Below are 20,575 nucleotides of genomic sequence, written 5' to 3' on the forward strand. Positions count from 1 at the left end.
TGGAGCACAATAAACTGTGGCAAATTCTTCAAGAAATGGGAATACTAGACCTCCTGACCTACCTGTTGAGAAACCTGTATGCAGGACAGGAAGCAACAGTTAGAACTAGACATGGAACAATGGACTGGTTCCAAATAGGAAAAGGAATATCTCAAGGCAATAATAAGTTCCTGCTTATTTAAGTTCCATGCAGAGGACATCATGAGAAATTCTGGGCTGGAGGAAACATAAGCAGGAATAAAGACTGCTGGGAGAAAGAGCAATAACCTCAGATTTGAAGATGACATCACCCTTAGGGCAGAAAGTGAAGAAGACATAAACAGCCTCTTGATGAAAATGAAAGAAGAGAGTGAAAAAGTTAACTTAAATTTCAACATTCAGAAAACTAAGATTATGGAGTTCAGTTCGAAAACTTCATGGGAGATAAAAGGGAAAACAGTGGGAAAAGTGGTTGACATTATTTTCTAGGCTCCAAAATGATTGTAGATGGTGATTGCAGCCATGAAGTGAAAAGACACTTACTCCTCAGAAGGCAAGTTAGACCAACTTAGACAGCATACTAAAAAGCAGAGACATTACTTTGTCAACAAAGGTGCATCTTGTCAAGGCTATGGTTTTTCCAGTGGTCATTTATGGATGTGTGTGTTGGAGTATAAAGAAAGCTGAGCACCAAAGAACTGATGCTTTTTAACTGTGATATTGAAGAATATTCTTGAGAGTCCCTTGGACTGCAAAGATATCTAACCAGTCCATCCTAAAGAAGATCAGTCCTGGGTGTTCTTTGGAAAGACTGATTTTGAAGCTGAAATTCCAATAATTTGACCTCCTGATGCAAAGAACCAACTCACTGGAAAATACCCAGATGCTGAGAAACATTGAGGGCAGGAGGAGAAGGGGATTATGGAGAGGAATATGGATGGATGGCATCACCGACTCAATGGACATAGCTTTGAGTGGACTCCAGGCATTAGCAATGGACAGGGAGGCTGCGGTCATGGGGTCAAAAAGAGTCCGACACGACTGAGGGATTGAACTTAACTGAAAGAGCCACAAACTGTTTTCAAAATCCTCCTCATCCTTTTGACCTTAACCTAGAAATTTTAGCTTTCCTTGTCACTCAGTTCGTAAAGAATCTGCCTAAAGTGCAGAAGGGCTGGGTTTGATTCCTGGGTTGGGAAGGTCGACTGGAAAAGGGAAAGGTTACCCACCCCAGTATTGTGGTGAGGAGATTCCACAGACTGTATAGTCAAGGAAGTTTCAAAGAGTTGGATACAAGTGAGTGGCTCTAATTTTCTTTTCTCAAAAAGGTTATGTGTCCTCCTCAAAATTTTTCAAATGATCGAAGCCACCATACTCTCTGCAGCCCTAACCCTAGGCTCCTTGTTTACTTAGTGGGTTGATGCCCTTTTCCTTTTAACTAAACTAATCTCTGAAGAATACATGTATGAGGCGATGTAGCTCCCAAATCTAAACTTCAACATGTACAAAAAACAAACAAACTGTTACTTGGTTGAGATGGGAGATGTTAGAAATTGTTCAGAGAGTCACCCTTACTGTCAGCTGGTACCTGTCCATCATACTTCCTATCCTCAAACACCAATAGTCTTTGTACAACCTATTGTTACTCTGATTAATCTTGACTTTTTTTTAATGCAAACAGCACAATCCAAACTGTTAACTTATGCCAGTTTACCACTGCCTGACATAATTATCTGACTGCTGGTCATGCTGGCATCTAGACACTGCTAAAGAATCTGAAGTATTCTTTGTTCCTATGGATGTGAACGTTTGATGGTCTAAGTATGGGGGATGGATGAAGAAGTTATGGGACCCACGGCTAAGAAAATTTTCCTTTGGTTATTTTTCTGCTGAGTTCATGGATCTTGGCTGACTTCTGTGGAAGATCAAGAACTGTCCCTTGCACAAATAAAAACTGTCACCTTAGTGTGAAAAAAAAAAAAAAAAGAAAACAAAACTTGATATTATTTCTATACCTAGAGACACACTGGGACCATGATACACATAGAGTCTACATTTTGACTCCATAATTGGCACTTCAGACTTTTGAAAAGCATTATAATTGACTGCAGTAGGCTATACATAAACTGAATAAGGGTGGTCAGTGCAAAAATTTAGACTCACTTGGCTACAGGATCAAGATTTGAAGTTGGTAATGCCAGAGTTCAGGCCTCCTGTACCAACTCTTTTGCAACCCATTCTACTCTCACAGTATGACAGGAAATTATGGAAAATGGAAACATAGAGATGCTAGCATTACCAATGGCAAAGGTCAGGGAATACACCAGATGCTGGAGGTTACAGGTTCCATCCTAACCTCGTCTACCAACCATACTGGTCTTTTTAATTTAGGGGGCAATGATGTATATAGAGAGTGTCCATCTGAATGGTCAGGACGATGGGGAATTTGGTAGCTGAATCCTTCACTACCCTAAATTCCAGTCAAAGTAGAAAACGTGGCTCCTTTGCTCATTAATCTCTGCCCCATAAATACCTTAGTGGGGTAATCATAGACAAGTGACTGTATATCACAACTCTTAGTTTTTTTTTGTGTGTGGTTTTTTTTTTTTTTTTTTTTTCAGTTTTCAGGATCTTATTCCCATTCTCTAGAGGCTGTAAATTGGAAAGGCCATCTTATCTCCCTCTATTTTGGCGGAACAAGAGTTCAGTTATTTTACCCTATGCAAACTTTGAAAAAGCTTAAGCCACAGGTTAACATCCTAGCCTCAGTCATCCTCTAAAATAGACTTGCTCTGAGAATCCTAAATACTCAACCTAGAAAATCTTGTGAATCATTTCACTAAAACTGCTGCTTCTATGTAAATCAAATGGGAGAAAATATGTACAAATTATTGAAAGTGAAGAAAACATTTCTGTCAAGTCAAGAAATGCTATTTTATTGGACTAATCTACTCCCAGGAATGGAGAAAGGTTTCAGTAGGGTTTGAGAAGGTGTACTTTGACTTGATTTGTTCTTTTCAGTTCCTTCATCTTCATTCTAATCTATGTTCTTGTCTTTCTCTGCAGCTATCTTAACACTGAGCTACTGACCTAGTTTTGCTCTCCATAACTTCCAAATTAGCTTTTAGTTTGCAAAATTTTCAGGAAAGATGCAGAGGTGGAAACTCTAGGGGCTCCTGTCAGGCTTCTCAAGACATACCTTACTAACTTGTTGACTGTTCTGAATAAAGCCATCCTGGAAAGCTGTCAATAAAGTGAAATGATTAAAAACAAAAATAAAAGTATTATAGGCCCCGACCTCCGCCTGAATGTAGGAAATGAATTCATATGATGTTACCATCCTTATGACAAGAACATAGAAATGATCCTTGTCCCCAGAGTTAGGGAATTCAAGGGTAAGAAATCTACATAAACATACTCTGATAGTCCTCTATTAATGTTCTTTCCCAAGCACAAGCTTCTTTGTTTGTGAAATCTACAAATAAATATCTGTCCAAAAATCATATAGAGTCCTCTTTCATCTTGGCTAGGGGTTAGATATTATCCTTCAGTTTCTGAAGAAGACATTAGCTTCTTCTCATGATTGGAGAGCTATATATTTTATCTTTATTAAAATAAATACATCTATATATTGAGCGTGCTTTGGTCACTTCAGACAACCCATTTCTTTGAGACCTCTGTCTGTATGAATTAAATTAGTTGATTTTTCCTGTCTTCAGGTAATGATATATGCGTGGGTTGCCATTGGCATTGGAGGAGTATGCCACACACGAGGGAACCTGCTGGTCTAACTTCCAAGTGGCCACATGCAGTTGGACATTACTGAAAGAACTTAGCACACAAAATAACAGTTTAACTGATGGCTAATATATATGTAGTACACCTGTCCTTCTCATATTTGCCATTTACATGCTCATAAAAATATTGGGTACAGTACAAAATAAGAACATCTAGTTATATGCCACTACTGATGGAAAATATGATTCCTAATACATCTGCTTTAAGTCCATTCACATTTCCTTATGTTTTAAATTGTTTCAGTTAATTTGTTCTTATAGCAATTTACTTTAAAAAAAAATATTTGTCCAAAGTACTTAACAACCCTCTTTATTTAGTATGAATTCATAGCAATGCCATCTTAATCATTCTTCTTTCAGTAACTGAATATCTTCCCCTTCTGTTTGTTCAGTTCACCTGGTTTTTTTTTTTCCCATTTTTATTAACTTTGTTTTTAGCCTTTGTTCTCTTCTTTTTCTATTCAGTTCAGTTAAGTTCAGTCTCTCAATTGTGTCCTACTCTTTGCAGCCCCATGAATCGCAGCACGCCAGGCCTGCCTATATATCACCAACTCCCGGAGTTCACTCAGACTCACATCCATCAAATCAGTCATGCCATTCAGCGAGCTCATCCTCTGTCGTCCTCTTCTCCTCCTGCCCCCAAACCCTTGGAGGATCACAGTATTTTCCCCCAATCCCTTCCAGCATCACAGTCTTTTCCAATGAGTCAACTCTTCGCATGAGGTAGCCAAAGTACTAAAGTTTCAGCTTTAGCGTTATTCCTTCCACAGAAATCCCAGGGCTGATCTCCTTCAGAGTGGACTGGTTGGATCTCCTTGCAGTTAAAGGGACTCTCAAGAGTCTTCCCCAACATCACAGTTCAAAGGCATCAATTCTTCAGCAATCAGCCTTCTTCACAGCCCAACTCTCACATCCATATATGACTACTGGAAAAACTGTAAATATTATTACTTTAATCTATCACCTGTCTTTGGGGTTAGATTTTTTCATCCTGTTTCTGAAGGAGACAGAAACTTCTTCTCTTGATTGGAAACATATATGCCTATATTTATATTTATTAAATAGGTGTACATTGGATGCTTACTGTGTACTTTGAAGTTCATTAAATGATCATGCCTCAGCTCAGTTCAGTAGCTCAGTCATGTCCGACTCTTTGTGACCCCATGAATCACAGCACACCAGGCCTCCCTGTCCATCACCATCTCCGGGAGTTCACTCAAACACATGACCATAGCGTCAGTGATGCCATCCAGCCATCTCATCCTTTGTCATCCCCTTTTCCTCCTGTCCCCAAACCCTCCCAGAATCAGAGTCTTTTCCAATTAGTCAACTCTTCTCATGAAGTGGTCAAAGTACTGGAGTTTCAACTTTAGCATCATTCCTTCCAAAGAACACCCAGGACAGATCTCCTTCAGAATGGAGTGGTTGGATCTCCCTGTAGTCCATGGGACTCTCAAGAGTCTTCTCTAACACCACAGTTCAAAAGCATCAATTCTTCAGCACTCAGCTTTCTTCACAGTCCAACTCTGACATCCATACATGGCTACTGGAAAGCCATAGCCTTGACTAGACAGACCTTGTTGGCAAAGTAGTCTCTGCTTTTGAATATGTGATCTAGGTTGGTCATAACTTTCCTTCCAAGGAGTAAGCGTCTTTTAATTTCATGGCTGCACTCACCATCTGCAGCCCTAAAAAATAAAATCTGACACTTTCCAACGTTTCTCCATATATTTCCCAAAAACTGATAGGACCAGATGACGTGATCTTTGTTTTCTGAATGTTGAGCTGTAAGCCAGCTTTTTCACGCTCCACTTTCACTTTCATCAAGAAGCTTTTTAGTTCCTCTTCACTTTCTGCCATAAGGATGTTTTCATCTGCATATCTGAAATTTTTATATTTCTCCCAGCAATCTTGATTCCAGCTTGTATTTCTTCCAGCCCAGTATTTCTCATGATGTTTTTTGCATAGAAGTTAAATAAGCAATGTGACAATATACAGCCTTTTGTACTCCTTTTCCTATTTGGAACCAGTCTGTTGTTCTGTGTCCAGTTTTAACTGTTCCTTTCTGATCTGCATACAGTTTTCTTAAGAAGCAGGTCAAGTGGTCTGGTATTCCTGTCTTTTTCAGAATTTTCCAGTTTATTGTGATCCACAGAGTCAAAGATTTTGGCATAGTCAATAAAGCAGAAATAGATGTTTCTCTGGAACTCTCTTGCTTTTTTCATGATCCAGTGGATGTTGGCAGTTTGATCTCTGGTTCCTCTGATGTTTCTAAAACCAGCTGGAACATTTGGAATTTCAGGGTTCATGTAGTGCTGAAAGCTGGCTTAGAGAATTTTGAGCATTATTTTATTAGCGTGTGAGATGAGTGCAATTGTGCGATATTCGGAGCATTCTTTGGCATTGCCTTTCTTTGTGATTGGAATGAAAAACTGATATTTTCCATTCCTGTGGCCACTACTGAGTTCTCCAGATTCACAGCATTATCTTTCAGGATTTGAAATAGCTCAATTGGAGTTCCATCACCTCCTCTAGCTTTGTATATAGTGATGCTTTCTAAGGCCCACTTGACTTCACATTCCAGGTTATCTGGCTGTAGGTGAGTGATCACACCATTGTGATTATCTTGGTCATGAATATCTTTTTGTACAGTTCTTATGTGTATTCTTGCAACCTCTTCTTAATATCTTCTGCTTCTGTTAGGTCCATACCATTTTTGTTTTTTATCGAGCCCATCTTTGCATGAAATTTTCCCTTGGTATCTCTAGTTTTCTTCAAGAGATCTCTAGTCTTTATCATTCTGTTTTTGTCCTCTCTTTCTTTGCACTGATCACTGAGGAAGGTGTTCTTATCTTTTGTTGCTATTCTTTGGAGTTCTGCATTCAGATACTTCTATCTTTCCTTTTCTCCTTTGCTTTTTGCTTCTCTTCTTTTCACAGCTATTTGTAAGGCCTCCCCAGACAGCCATTTTGCTTTTTTGCATTTCTTTTCCAAGGAGATGGTCTTGATCCCTGACTCCTGTGCAATGTCACAAAATTCAGTCCATAGTTCAAGAGGAACTGTATCTATCATACCTATTCCCTTAAGTCTATTTCTCACTTCTACTGCATAATCATAAGGAAAATGACACTTATTGTTTTACTTATTTCATTTTATTAAAATAAGAAATTGTTTTGGTAATATCAGCCTTTTTCTTTTGAGGCTCACGGACTTATTATAAAATAATGCTCCCAAATGGAGATTTCTCTGGTGTCTGGGTATATCATAATCCAAATCATAATCCATAATAGTGTATGTCTGGGCCTGATTCAAAACAAAGTCCTTATTTCTCTTCTGCTTGTTCTTTAATGTTCAAAGAACCATCAGAATCATCCAGCGTGAGTGTCTCTGACATAAATCTTGAATGTGGGATGTTACTGTTGCTGGTGGGAAAGTATCTGTGTTATTTTGTAGCTCTTATTTTGTCTTGTTGAAACTTTTACCCCTGTATTCCTAGGGAATGCAAAAACATAGCAGTAAAACACACATATATGAAGGTCTTTACTCTGGACAGTTGTAAGTGTGACTCAGCCTGGTTATATGAAGCAGTGGAGGGACGCAGAATATAAAGAGAGGTGAGCCAGGCCATGATACAGAGACTTCTTCAAATCTGGCAGATATGTCCTTGGCCATGCGGCTATGAAACATCTCCAGGCATCCAGTGTGCTGGTATCAGGCCTTCGGGGCCTAGGGGTGGAGATTGCCAGGAATATCATCCTTTGTGGTGTCAAAGCTGTCACCCTGCATCATCAGGGTACTGCTCAGTGGGCTGACCTATTGCCCCAGGTACCTCTTCCTGACTCACTTTCCTTGCCCAAGCAAAAAACTTCCTCACCTCTGCATTCACATCACTTTTTTCTTTTGTGTAACTTGTATTTCTACCTGCAAGAGGAGGGCATTGGTAAAAACTGGGCTGAGGAATCACAGCCTCACCTTGCTGAACTCAACTGCTATGTGCCAGTCAGCATCTACACTGTGGCCCTTGTGGATGACTTCCTTAGTGGTTTCCAGGTATCTTGCCTCATCAAATCACCTTATGCTTCTCAGATCCATTTTCTGGTTTGTTTATTTGTCTGTTGTTTTATCGGACTGGGCCTGTTGGGTGCTGAAACACTGCCTAGAGTTTCCTAGAAAACTTGGGTACTGAATCTCTTCTTTTGTTGTAGGCACTTACTCTGGTGAAAAGAGAAGAACATTCGGACAAAGATTTTTTTCCAAATTGTTGTGAAACAGGATTAGCTTTGTCCTGTTTTGTTTAGTTTCAAAATGGAATAAAATAAAGTTTAGGATTTGTGGTTAAACACCAACTTTTACAAAGTATGTTAAAGGGCTTACCGGGGAGTAGCCAGGTAGGAGTGTGTGTTTATTTTTTAAAATAAGTGAATTAGTTGGTCTTCTGATTCTGTCCTGTTACTTTTCTTGTCATAGTCTGGGAATTCATATTTATCTTGAGTTTTCACCACCACTGAGTGTTATACACACTTTATTTTGTAGAAAATATAGAAACAGGAATCTTGAGCCCTGACCTTCTGCCAGTTCCTGACTTGCCTTTCTCCTTTATTTTCTTACTCCCCTTCACCCCAGTGTCAATCCTTTTTGCAGTGAGCATCTTTCTTGTTAAAGGTGGTGGTCCTTACTAACTCTTCTTTGGAGGACTAGCTGCAGGTGGGTGAGTTCTATCATGGACATGGAATCACGCTGGTGGTAGCAGACAATCGAGGTCTTTTTGGGTGAGTTCCAGCTTCTCCATTTATGCCTAAATCCTTCCTAGTCCAGGCAAAACACCCTGGCTCTCAGTGCCCTAATGGATCTCTTACAAAAAGCTTGAAAAGAAGTTTGCATGTCCACCTCTGCCTGTACTGTGAAAGTACTTCCTTATTACCAGCATGATGCCTGAGTACCTGAGTTCCTGGTCTCAGTCCTGTTTTCTCCTTTTACAGGCAGTTGTTCTGTGACTTTGGAGAGGAAATGATCCTCACTGATTCCAATGGGGAACAGCCCCTGACTGCTATGGTGTCTATGGTTACCAAGGTATGGAGTCTGGCCCCAGGCAGACATGTTTGTAGCCTAAGTCCTTGTCTATGCTCCTAGTATCCTGATTCTACATGAGACTTTCTTTTTCTTTTCCAATCGGGGCAACCCTGGTGTTGTCACTGGTCTGGATGAATCCTAACACAGATTTGAGAGTGGTAACTTTGTCTCCTTTACAGAAGCTCAGGGCATGAATGAACTCAGTGGCATCTACTCACTAGAGATCAAAGTCCTGGGTATGCTAAGCTGGGGGGTAAAGAAATTATTACCTAGAGCAAAGGGAGAATTATCTCTATGGTCATATGTATGTATACTGAATTGCACCATAGGCCAAGAGGAGAAAACTCTCTAATCTCTCACCTAGGATTTACAAGATATGTGTCCATGTAGCCTTAGTTGAGAACTGTGAACTGAACCTAGAAGCAGAAAGATTAATACTGCTAGTATTTAATTCCATCTGGCTCATTGGCTGCACCTCTTTTATTTTTTTCTTTAACTTTGAGACTGTGTAAAAGTAAATTCTGTGTTTGCTTTTCCAAGTAATAGCTTCATCACTGCACAAAAAGCAAAATATGTGCAATTTCATGTGTGTAATAAACTTCTTCCAGCACTAAAACCTAGAAGAGCCTTTTTTATTTTATAGTTCTCAAATTAAAATTATTTGCTGGGTTTCACAGTTCCATGCTCTATACATTTAAATGTGCATACAGTAACATTTTGCTTCTCCCCAAACTATATCATATGTTGTCCTTTAGTGGTGACTCTTCTTGTGTTTTGATGTTTGAAGTTGTCTTTATTTCAGAATACCTAATTTTGAAAAAAAATTGCAGAGTGTATCATTCTAGATATCATTTCTTAAATATGTAATACTGTTCTTTCTTGCCTGTTTTCCCCACGAAGTCTCCTGTTCTAATCCTTGTTCCTTTGTATTTAATGTTCTTGTATTTTCTGTCACTGATCTTTAGAAATGGATTGATGATCATAGACCTTAATATATGTTCTGATTATGATAGACCATTGTGTAATTTTCTCGGTGATTCCTTTCAAATTTATTTTACCTCTGAGATCATAGTTTTGTCAAATTTGGGGTATTTCTGCCCTGCTCCCTTTCTTTGGTCTTAATGCTACTTTCTCAGACCACTCATCACTCCATCATCTCTGTGAAGATCTCCAATTTGATGTAATTTAAGCCACTTTACTTTTTCGGATTTCTCTCCACTCTTTGTTGTACTTTGGATAATTTCTTCTACTTTGTTAAATCTACTACTTTTTTTTCTTGTGTGTTAATTTGTTAAACCTACCAAGTTTACAAAGTCAGTGCACACATATATGCATGTGGTCACTGAAGTCATGTCCAAGTCTTTGGGACCCTACAGACTATAGTTGATCAGGATCCTCTGTCCATGGATTCTGAAGGCAAGAACACTGGAGTGGAATACAATTTCTTCCTCCAGGGAATCTTCCCACCCAGGGATCAAACCTGGGTCTCTTTTAATGTCTCCTGCATTCGCAGGCGAGATCTTTACAACTAGCACCAGCTGTCAAGTCATAAATATATTTCATGCATCAATGGAGTTCTCAGTAGTCATGAATATAGTAAATAATTATTTGGAACATATAAAAAATACATATGGCTGCTTCAAGTGAAAAGATACGTGGAGTTTAACACATCTCAACAAATGCCAGAGCCAATTTTTTTAAAAAGAAATAATGTTTCAAACTTTAAAGATTGATGAAAATTAAAGCCAAATACACATGATCTGGAAATTTTTGATGGATGAAAAATACTTGTGGATTATAAATTGTGGAAAATTCTGAAAGAGATGGGAATACCAGATCACCTGACCTGCCTCTTCAGAAACCTATATGCAGATCAGGAAGCAATGGTTTGAACTGGACATGGAACACTAGACTGGTTCCAAATAGGAGAAAGAGTACATCAAGGATGTATATTGTCACCCTGCTTATTTAACTTATATGCAGAGTACATCGTGAGAAACATTGGGCTGGAAGAAACATAAGCTGGAATCAAGATTTCCAGGAGAAATATCAATAACCTCAGATATGCAGATGACACCACCCCTATGGCAGAAAGTGAAGAGGAACTAAAAAGCCCCTTGATGAAAGTGAAAGTGTAGAATGAGACAGTTGGCTTAAAGCTCAACATTCAGACAATGAAGATCATGGCATCTGGTCCCATCACATCATGGGAAACAGATGGGGAAACAGTGTCAGATTTATTTTTCTGGGCTCCAAAATCACTGCAGTTGGTGACTGTAGCCATGAAATTAAAAGATGCTTACTCCTTGGAAGAAAAGTTATGACCAACCTAGATTGTATATTCAAAGGCAGAGACATTACTTTGTCGACTAAAGTCCATCTAGTCAAGACTATGGTTTTTCCTGTGGACATGTATGGATGTGAGAGTTGGGCTGTGAAGAAGGCTGAGCACTGAAGAATTGATGCTTTTGAACTGTGGTGTTGGAGAAAACTCTTGAGAGTCCCTTGGACTGCAAGGAGATCCAACCAGTCCATTCTGAAGGAGATCAGCCCTTGGATTTCTTTGGAGGGAATGATGCTAAAGCTGAATCTGCAGTATTTTGGCCACCTCAAGTGAAGAGTTGACTCACTGGAAAAAAACTGTGATGCTGGGAGGGATTGGGGGCAGGAGGAGAAGGGAACGACAGAGGATGAGATGGCTGGATGGCATCACTGACTCGATGGACGTGAGTCTGAGTGAACTCCAGGGGTTGTTGATGGACAGTCAGGCCTGGCATGCTGCGATTCATGGGGTCACAGATTCACACACAACTGAGTGAATGAACTGAACCGAACTGAAAGCCAGATATACATGATCGGGAAATTTTTAATTGATGCAAAATAATTGTGGATTTTAAAGTGTTCTAGCTGCATTTTAGTTTTTCTTTTTGTAAGTTTTGAACTTCTTTCATTGATGTTGGATCCTTTCAGAACTTGCTTCTTTTTCCTCTGGAGTGACATATTAGAGATAGAATACCTATGTTATTGAGGACATCAGCATTGTGGGTTTTTTCCTTTGTTTGTTTTTAATGAATGTATTTTTAAATGAAGTGTAATTGATGGAGAATCTTGTGTTAGTTTCTTGTTTATAGTGTTTTAGTTTTATATACATTATTTTATGCATTCTTATCCACTATAGTTTATCACAGCATATTGGAAATGGCTCCTTGTACTATATAGCAGGGCCTTGTTGTTTATTCATATTATGTATAGTAGTTTGTATCCTCTAATTCCATACTTGCAATCCAAGGGAGAGGTAGGTTGTAGAGAGGGAGAGTGGGAGCTTCTTCCATTCTGGTTTTGATAGTACTGTTGATCCTGAGAGGGTGTGAAGACACCTTGGAGGGTGAAGACAGATAAGTCTTCATGCTTTTTATCCTCCAAATCCCTACACCTTTAGTATCTGTGATACCTTAAATTTATCTGAATATATCCGAGGAGGCATTGTCAGTCAGGTCAAGATAACTAAGATAAGCTTGTGAGTATGTGCAGGAGGGTGTACTGTAGGGGTTCAGCTATTGCTTGTTTTGTTTAGCTTTTCTAGTTCTGATGTGCTGTTTTCTATTGTTCACCAGAAATCCTTGCTCAACTTACTGGCAGAGCCAGACCTTGTGATAACAGATTTTGCCAAGTATTCTCTCTCTGCTCATCTGCACATTGGTTTCCAGGCCTTGCACCAGTTCTGTGCTCAGCATGGCCGGCCCCCTCAGCCCCACAATTAGGTAGGTGGGTGAACAAGCCAGCCTGGGTCCTGACACAAAAGTTCCACCATTACTTCTTCTTCTCTTTACTGTTTCTACCTCTCCCTCTCCCTACAGTGGCCTGACTGACTCTTTGTTTCTTGTGTCATACCAGAAGTATGTAGTGGAACATATGTCCCTAGCAGAGGCTAGGAAGGCTCAAGACCTTCCAGTAGTGCAGCAAAACAATTTGGATGAAGACCTCATTCAGAAGCTGGCTTACGTGGCTACTGGGGATCTAGCACCCATTAATGCCTTCACTGGGGCCTGGCTGCTCAGGAGGTTATGGGGGTATGTTTGGGTGGAAGGACAATGGTGCAGTGGGCTACGTTTCTTTCTGACTCTGCTACTTGCTGTTATGCAGTGGCTGTACTCTGATGCCCTTGAGGTTCTCCATGGGAGCAAAAGGCTCTTACAGAGGACAGATACCTTTCAGTATGTGATCATGGCCCACAGAGAAGGCATTTCTTTGGTCTTCTCTGACACCTTTTCTCTAATCCTCTCCTCCCTTCACATTACACAGTGACAGAACCATTACTATGGGCAGGTAGCTGTATTTGGCTCCGGCCTGCAAGTGAAGCTGGGTAAGCAGATACTTCTTGGCTAGAACTCCTATTAGGCAAACACTACTTTCATTTATTCTAGCTCTGGCCACCTCTTCTGGAGTCTCCTGTTGGCTTAGAAGGGAAGGTGTTTGATTGTACCTTCATCTCTTCTGTGTACTTTTTTTTTTTTTTTTCATATTAGGTCCTTTGTTCTTGGTCTTCTGCCTCTTTCTTGATGTCCATGCATTTTCATGCTCCTGGTACTTCAATATTCAATACTAGATCCTCTTCACCAATCCTCTCTTTCAGACTCCAGGAGGAATAAGGACTGAGGGGTGGCTTTGTTTCCCTAGTGCCCCTAACCATTACCTCTCTCTCTTCTTGACTGCCTCTCAGGTTGGTGCAGAGGGCATTGGGTGTGAATTGATCAAAAACTGCCATGATTGGGCTAGGCTGTGGGGATGGTGGGTCAATCACAGTTACAGACATGGAAATCATTGAGAAGTCAAATCTGAACCGAGAGTTTCTGTTTGGGATGTCACGGTGAGTGAGATGGACAGGGTTAAGTTGTTGTGTTTTTCTCCCTTTTCTTCTAATCTGTCATACTGACTTAGGTGTTTTTTGTTTCCCCCTTTCCTTCAGTTCCTCCATTAATTTTTCTCTACAGTTCAGTGTTTCAGCAGATATTCACTGAGTACTTATATCTTGCATTGGCCATATTATATCTCTTCCTATTCTTTTTTTCTATTGAATTTTAGTTTCTGCTTACATGAGATTACAGAAGCTAGGTTATAGGAGTGAGTCTTATGTAAAATTCAGGGTTATTTTTTGCCTGTTAAGTGTTTTCCTTTCACTTTATCATGCAGGTACTAGGCACAACTTTGATACTTGAGATATATAAGAAAATAGAGAAGTTTCTACTCTCAACGAGCAGTGGTATAAGATTAGGGAGATTCTCAACATTCAGTGGAGGTAGTCAGCCGCTCCAGTGTTCTTGCCTGGAAAATCCCAGGGCCGGGGGAGCAGGGTGAGCTGCCGTCTATGGGGTCTCAAGAGTCGAACACAATTGAAGTGACATAGCAGCAGCAGCCACAGAAGCAGACAGCACTCTTTCCTCAAGTCCATACATGTTTCAAGACTTACTAGGATATTATTTTCTTTTTATTCTCATTTCACCAGCGGAATAGGGAATCTTCATCTGTACCTCTGAAAGTTGATTGAAAAGGACGTGGTGTTTTCCAAATGACGAGATCAATATATGATTGTATAGAATTATGCATTAAGGAAAGATACCTTCAAAATGAATTGAAAAGCAGTGGATGTTGATATGAATTTCACATTTTACTTTGCAACTACATTTGTAAACACTTGTCAAGTGTTATGTATTAAAAAAAAAATCACCTAAAAACTTACTGAAATATTTTTTGGTAAGGCTGAGTCAGCTCAGTTCAGTCATTCAGTCGTGTCCGACTCTTTGCGAAGCCACGAATTGCATCACACCAGGCCTCGCTGTCCATCACCAACTCCTGGAGTTCACTCAGAGTCGCATCGATTGAGTCAGTGATGACATTGAGACATCTCATCTTCTGGCATCACCTTCTCCTCCTGCTCCCAATCCCTCCCAGCATCAGTCTTCTCTAATGAGTCAACTCTTCGCATAAGGTGGCCAAAGTGCTGGAGTTTCAGCTTTAGCATCATTCCCTCCAAAGAAATCCCCGAGTTGATCTCCTTCAGAATGGACTGGTTGGATCTCCTTGCAGTCCAAGGGACTCTCAAGAGTCTTCTCCAACACCACAGTTCAAAAGCATCAATTCTTCAGTGCTCAGCCTTCTTCACAGTTTAACTTTCACATCCATACATGACTACTGGAAAAACCATAGCCTTGACTAGACGGACCTTAGTCGGCAAAGTAATGTCTCCGCTTTTGAATACGCTGTCTAGGTTGGTCATAACTTTTCTTCCAAGGAGTAAGCATCTTTTAATTTCATGGCTGTAATCACCATCTGCAGTGATTTTGGAGCCCCCCCAAAATAAAGTCTGACACTATTTGCACTGTTTCCCCATCTATTTCCCATAAAGTAATGGGACCAAATGCCATGATCTTCATTTTCTGAATGTTGAGATTTAAGCCAAATTTTTCACTCTCCTCTTTTACTTTCATTAAGAGGCTTTTAATTCCTCTCCACTGTCTGCCATAAGGCTGGTGTCATCTGCATATCTGATCTTATTGATATTTCTCCTGTCAATCTTGATTCCAGCTTCTGTTTCTTCCAGTCCAGCGCCTCTCATGGTGTACTCAGCATATAAGTTAAATAAGCAGGGTGACAATATACATCCTTCACGTACTCTTTTTCTTATTTGGAACCAGTCTTTTGTTCCATGTCCAGTTCTAACTGTTGCTTCCTGACCTGCATACAGATTTCCAAAGAGGCAGGTTAGGTAGTCTGGTATTCCCATCTCTTTCACAATTGTCCACAGTTTATTGCAATCCACACAGGCAAAGCCTTTGGCATAGTCAATAAAGCAGAAATAGGTTTTTCTGGAACTCTCTTGCTTTTTCCATGATCCAGCAGATGTTGGCAATTTGTTCTCTGGTTCATCTGCGTTTTCTAAAATCAGCTTGAACATCAGGAAGTTCATGGTTCACGTATTGCTGAAGCCTGGCTTGGAGAATTTTGAGCATTACTTTACTAGCATGTGAGATGAGTGCTAGCTTGTGCATTGTGGTGGTAGCTTGAGCATTCTTTGGCATTGCCTTTCTTTGAGATTGGAATGAAAACTGATTGTGTGGTAGCTTGAACATTCTTTGGCATTGCCTTTCTTCGAGATTGGAATGAAAACTGATCTTTTCCAGTCCTGTGGCCACTGCTGAGTTTTCCAAATTTGCTGACATATTGAGTGGAACAATTTATCCTTTATATTCTTTTAAACAAAATATATAATGTGTTGACTGCAGTAGTTGTGAAAATTCATCTGCCTTCTAAAATATCTTCAGAGAAAATTGCAAAACCATAAATACACTAGATTCCCATCTAATATGAAGGTTTTCATGTTGTGATATTTTTCTTAATGATTGTGTTATATAATGGGATTATCCCAGTCTTAAACAGACAAATACTATTTAAACTTTTCTCTGTTTAGATGTCTAATATTAAAAAAAAAATTAAGAGCTCTAATTTTGTCAACTGCCACCATGGATAAATACCAAGAGCAAAATGTACAGTTTGAACGTGGAGTGAAAAATGTTTTGGGCTAAGAATGAAAATTAAGATAAAGAACATAGTGCCATGATAGGGTAGTTTGCAATGTGTTAAAAAAAAAAAGTATCGTTGGAGAGGTGACATTTCCAGAGAATAAAAGATGAGAGAGGTGAAGGGAAAGAAATCTCAGGAAAGAGTATACTACATAAATGTAGTCGCATAAGGAAAATCTCAAGGTTGAAGTATTCTTTCGGTAATCAAGAACAGTGAAAGTGAGATACCATGGGAATACAGAAACTTATAAAAGTAATAGGGGCCATCTCATCTTACCCTTAGTTGAAAGTGGGAACTGATAAAGGGTTTTGAACAGAAAAGGAACTTGAGCTGATACAGGGTTTCAGAGTATCTCAGTTTTGTAAACCAGATGATCTTGGTTTTCTAACAGTGAATGCATCGCATGTGCATTCTGGCTGCTGGTAAGTAAAACTAACAATTCAAATTGGGTTGATAGAAGAAACAGGTGCTCAACACATTGTCACCTTTGTATCACTGTTTGTTTGTTTGTTTGTTTTTCCCAGCCCTGATCCCAATTTCTTTCGGCCTCAGCTGTGTGGCAATTTTCATGTGCCACAGAGCCTCTAAACTCACAGTGTTGGTCCTGAGCATCATTACTTAACCAGTTTTTAGAATAGATCTTAACAGATTAGTTGGGTGATTATATGAATGACAGTTCTGTTTCCTCTGTTCCCACCAAGAAATCGAAGTCTGACACAGCTGCTGCAGCTGTGAGCCAAATAAATCCACACTCTGGGTTATAAGCCATCAGAACTGTGTGCACCCTGAGACAGAGCGTGTGTATGATGATGACTTCTTCCAAAATCTGAATGGTGTGGCCAATGTCCTAGACAGTGTGGATGCCCGTAAGTGTTCTGGATGGGTGAGAACAAGGCCAGAGCCATGTTTTTGTTTTCAGAAGGCAGTGTCATCATCTTATGTAGTGGTGTTTACCTCCCCTTCATCTGCTGACTAATTTCCACAGGCATGTACATGGACTGGCCATGTGTTTACCACTGTAAGTCACTTCTGAAGTCAGGCACCCTGGGAACCAAGGGTAATGTACAAGTGGTAATCCCCTTCCTGACAGAGGCATACAGCTTCAGCCAGGACCCTCCTGAGAAATCCATCTCCATTTGCAGGCTGAAGCACTTCCCGAATGCCATCGAGCACACTTTGCACGTGATCAGCTATGGGAGTAGAAAGAGGTGGAACAGATAAGCATTTAGGCAGTGTGAAGCTCTTTTTATTCCAGTGATGTAAGCAAGCCTCAGTGTATATAAAATGTGCTCTGCCTTCAAATCTCCTTCATTCACTTTAAACTTAGCACCCTAAACTTTTTGAAATGCTTTTTCTTAACTTGTGAATTTTATTTTGCAAACATACAGGGAAGCATTATGTATACTATGCAAAATATTTTACATAATAATTGTATATCTAACAACTGAAGGTGTTTTTCTTAATATACAGGATATTGTTTACTTGTAAACAAGATCCTCTTCTTAAAATCTGCTCTGTTCATGGTTTAAACCCCTCTCTAATACTGAGTACATAGTTTTGAATATAGCTTTCTTATTTTTGTCAAAAATACATTTAGCAGCTTGTCAGAATAATTTTATTTATATAATGTTCATATATACAGACGTACATATCTTTCATCTCAATTGACAACATAAAAGCCTCCCGTTATCTGGCACTCAGAACCTACCACTAATTCCTGTCTTCATTTCTGTCCCCAAGTAATCATCATTTTACGAAAATAATCCTTAATGTATTTTTTGAGTATGTTTAGGAAGTATGGGAATACTAAGAAAGGGAGAAGAAACAGTCGGATCTGTCACATTTTCTTTCAGGATGAGTTTATACTTGAATCAGGGATTCAGAACACAGTTTTTATCTCTGCCTGTCCATGCCTCCCATGTTTGTGTGTGTGTATATATACATATATTTATAGTTAGAGACAGAGGGAGAGGTAGTAAGATGTGTTGATGTGTGTGTCTGAGTCTGTTTCTCTCAATATATAAAACTTTGCAAGATTATGGTTTCATTACTCTGTTTCTTTCTACTAATATACAGAGAGGCCAATAAAAGGGCTTTTGAAACAAATACCTGTTTAACACTTGGACTTAAGCTCTTCATGCTTCAGATCCCTTATCTGTAAAATGGAAATGAAAGTTGTAACTCTCACAGGACATTTGTAAAGAATTTACATTTGGTATATCCGTGTGACATTCACAATAAGTTTAAAATACATACCTGTGTGCTTATTCTTTGAAAAATTTTCCTTGAGGTGTAGATATTAGTGACATAGAGTTTTGAAATGAGGATTCAAAAGACAAGATGTACCTGAAGGTCACAAAAGTGTATCAGAGCTGGCATTTGAATCTGGATCTCCACCAACAGGATGTTTCACCTCACTTTTCCTGAAACTGTATTTATTTATCTCTGTAATTCTAAGGGTCACAAAGTGCTATTATTACTTTCTGCCCAGTCCTTAGAAGATCACTGTGGAGAGATCACTCATGTTCTATTATTTCTGTGAACTTTTTTTTCTATAATTGAGTCATGACATCCTAGGTTAACATGTACAACCTCAGAAGACGGTTTACACAAACAAGCTTGGCAATAATCTCTGCCCATACTAACATCACTGGTTTTTAAATGGAATGATGGGGGCTTCAAAAGTTTGAATAGCCCCATTGAAGAGCTTCATCCCTCTGTTTTCCCATAGCAGATATGCCCGTCCTGTTTCCTATATTTTCCAGATGGTCTCTCTAAATGCCTGCAGAAAACTTAACTTTGCTTCCCATATCTCACGTAATGTTTTCTGCTCTGTCTGCAGTGGGCTCGGGATGAGTTTGAAGGTCTTTTCAAGAAACCAGAGGAAAACATCAATCAATAACTTATGTGAGTACTTTGGTGCAAATGCCTGCTCACCCTGCCTCTGGCCTGTCAGTCAAAGTACTCTGTAACCATTTAACATTTAGGAGCTACTGTATTTTTTTTTATTTTGAGTGTTTGAGGGATACACCAAGAATCACACCGGTGATGTGTGGACACTTAGTTCCACAGTCAAGGATTGAAACCATACCCCTTTGGTAGAAGCACAGTTAGTGGTGACCAGGGAATTGCTTGGTCTACTTTCTAAATAAATTGATGGTTGCTTAGGTGACAGGACTGAATTTCCACAGATATAAACTTACTCCTAAGACCACTTTGTAATTCTGTGTTGGTTTCCACTCTAATTCTTGATAAAGATGCAATGTTTGTGGAACGAACACTGTGCCTGGCAACCAGCCAACCTCTGGAGGTACTGGAGGCTGTGCAATGAAGCTTAGTGCTGCAGTGGTCACCATCATGGGCTGACTGTGTGACTTGAGTGTACTATCACTGGCATACCCTGTACTCCAAAAACATCAGACAGCTGCTGCATAACTTTACTTCTAACCAGGTAGTAACACAGTTGCAGGGACCATTTGTCAGAATAGATCTACAGGGAACAGTCTGCCCCAGCGTTTTGTAATTTATTTTTATTTATTTTTAAATGGAGAGTAGTTGCTTTACACTGTTGTATTGACTTCTGCCATGCGTTTGACATGATTAATTCCAGTTAATCCAGTTGTGGCAGGCTCAGCAAAGCATTGAGAGCTCTTAAAATGAATAAGAAAAATGATTTTTGAGGTCAAAGACTGCCACTGTTCTCCCTTAATCCCCAGTTACTGTTTACTCTAGCCCTTGTATGCTTGGTATCAGTTTCCTTTAGATGTAGGATGTGTCATTCCAGATTCCAATCAAGACTGCCGAAATTGTAGAAGAAACAATTCAGAGTTAATCTCATAGAATCTATCTGTTTTCTCTTGGAACAAGTTATTCAGTTCATCTTTTCACCTCAGTATACTCACCATGGAATTAGGAATAGTTATGGCCTAATTTCATTAGAGTTTTGTGAAGGTAAATTGCTCTTTATTAAGTTAGTAAGTTAATTTGTTAGTACAGTGCCTGGTGGGCATCCCTGGTGGCTCAATGGTAAAGAATCTGCCTGAAGTGTAGGCGACCTGGGTTCGATCCCTGGGTCAGGGAGATCCACCAGAGAAGGGAATAGCTACTCATGCCAGCATTCTTGTCTGGAGGCTCCCATGGACAGAGGAGCC

At 39.6% G+C, this 20,575-nt stretch overlaps 1 protein-coding gene and 1 pseudogene across 1 annotated transcript in view; one reads left to right on the top strand and one right to left on the bottom strand.

Moving 5' to 3' along the window:
- The window catches only part of LOC138431446 (melanoma antigen preferentially expressed in tumors-like), a 621,360-nt pseudogene that overhangs the window by 126,111 nt on the left and 474,674 nt on the right, over nt 1-20,575 (bottom strand).
- Nucleotides 7,124-20,575, top strand: part of LOC138431251 (ubiquitin-like modifier-activating enzyme 1) — a 28,503-nt gene continuing 15,051 nt past the window's right edge. The window contains 21 exon segments of the mRNA XM_069573386.1: nt 7,124-7,153; nt 7,273-7,331; nt 7,433-7,601; nt 7,692-7,826; nt 8,439-8,545; nt 8,756-8,846; nt 8,926-9,083; nt 12,271-12,367; nt 12,461-12,607; nt 12,741-13,014; nt 13,017-13,060; nt 13,149-13,216; nt 13,218-13,227; nt 13,567-13,604; nt 13,606-13,697; nt 13,700-13,713; nt 17,126-17,171; nt 17,174-17,290; nt 17,410-17,606; nt 19,267-19,321; nt 19,682-19,875. Of these exon segments, the coding sequence (XP_069429487.1) occupies nt 7,124-7,153; nt 7,273-7,331; nt 7,433-7,601; nt 7,692-7,826; nt 8,439-8,545; nt 8,756-8,846; nt 8,926-9,083; nt 12,271-12,367; nt 12,461-12,607; nt 12,741-13,014; nt 13,017-13,060; nt 13,149-13,216; nt 13,218-13,227; nt 13,567-13,604; nt 13,606-13,697; nt 13,700-13,713; nt 17,126-17,171; nt 17,174-17,290; nt 17,410-17,606; nt 19,267-19,321; nt 19,682-19,875 (2,142 nt within the window).

Source organism: Ovis canadensis, chromosome Y (genome assembly GCF_042477335.2).
Source record: "Ovis canadensis isolate MfBH-ARS-UI-01 breed Bighorn chromosome Y, ARS-UI_OviCan_v2, whole genome shotgun sequence".
NCBI lineage: Eukaryota > Metazoa > Chordata > Mammalia > Artiodactyla > Bovidae > Ovis > Ovis canadensis.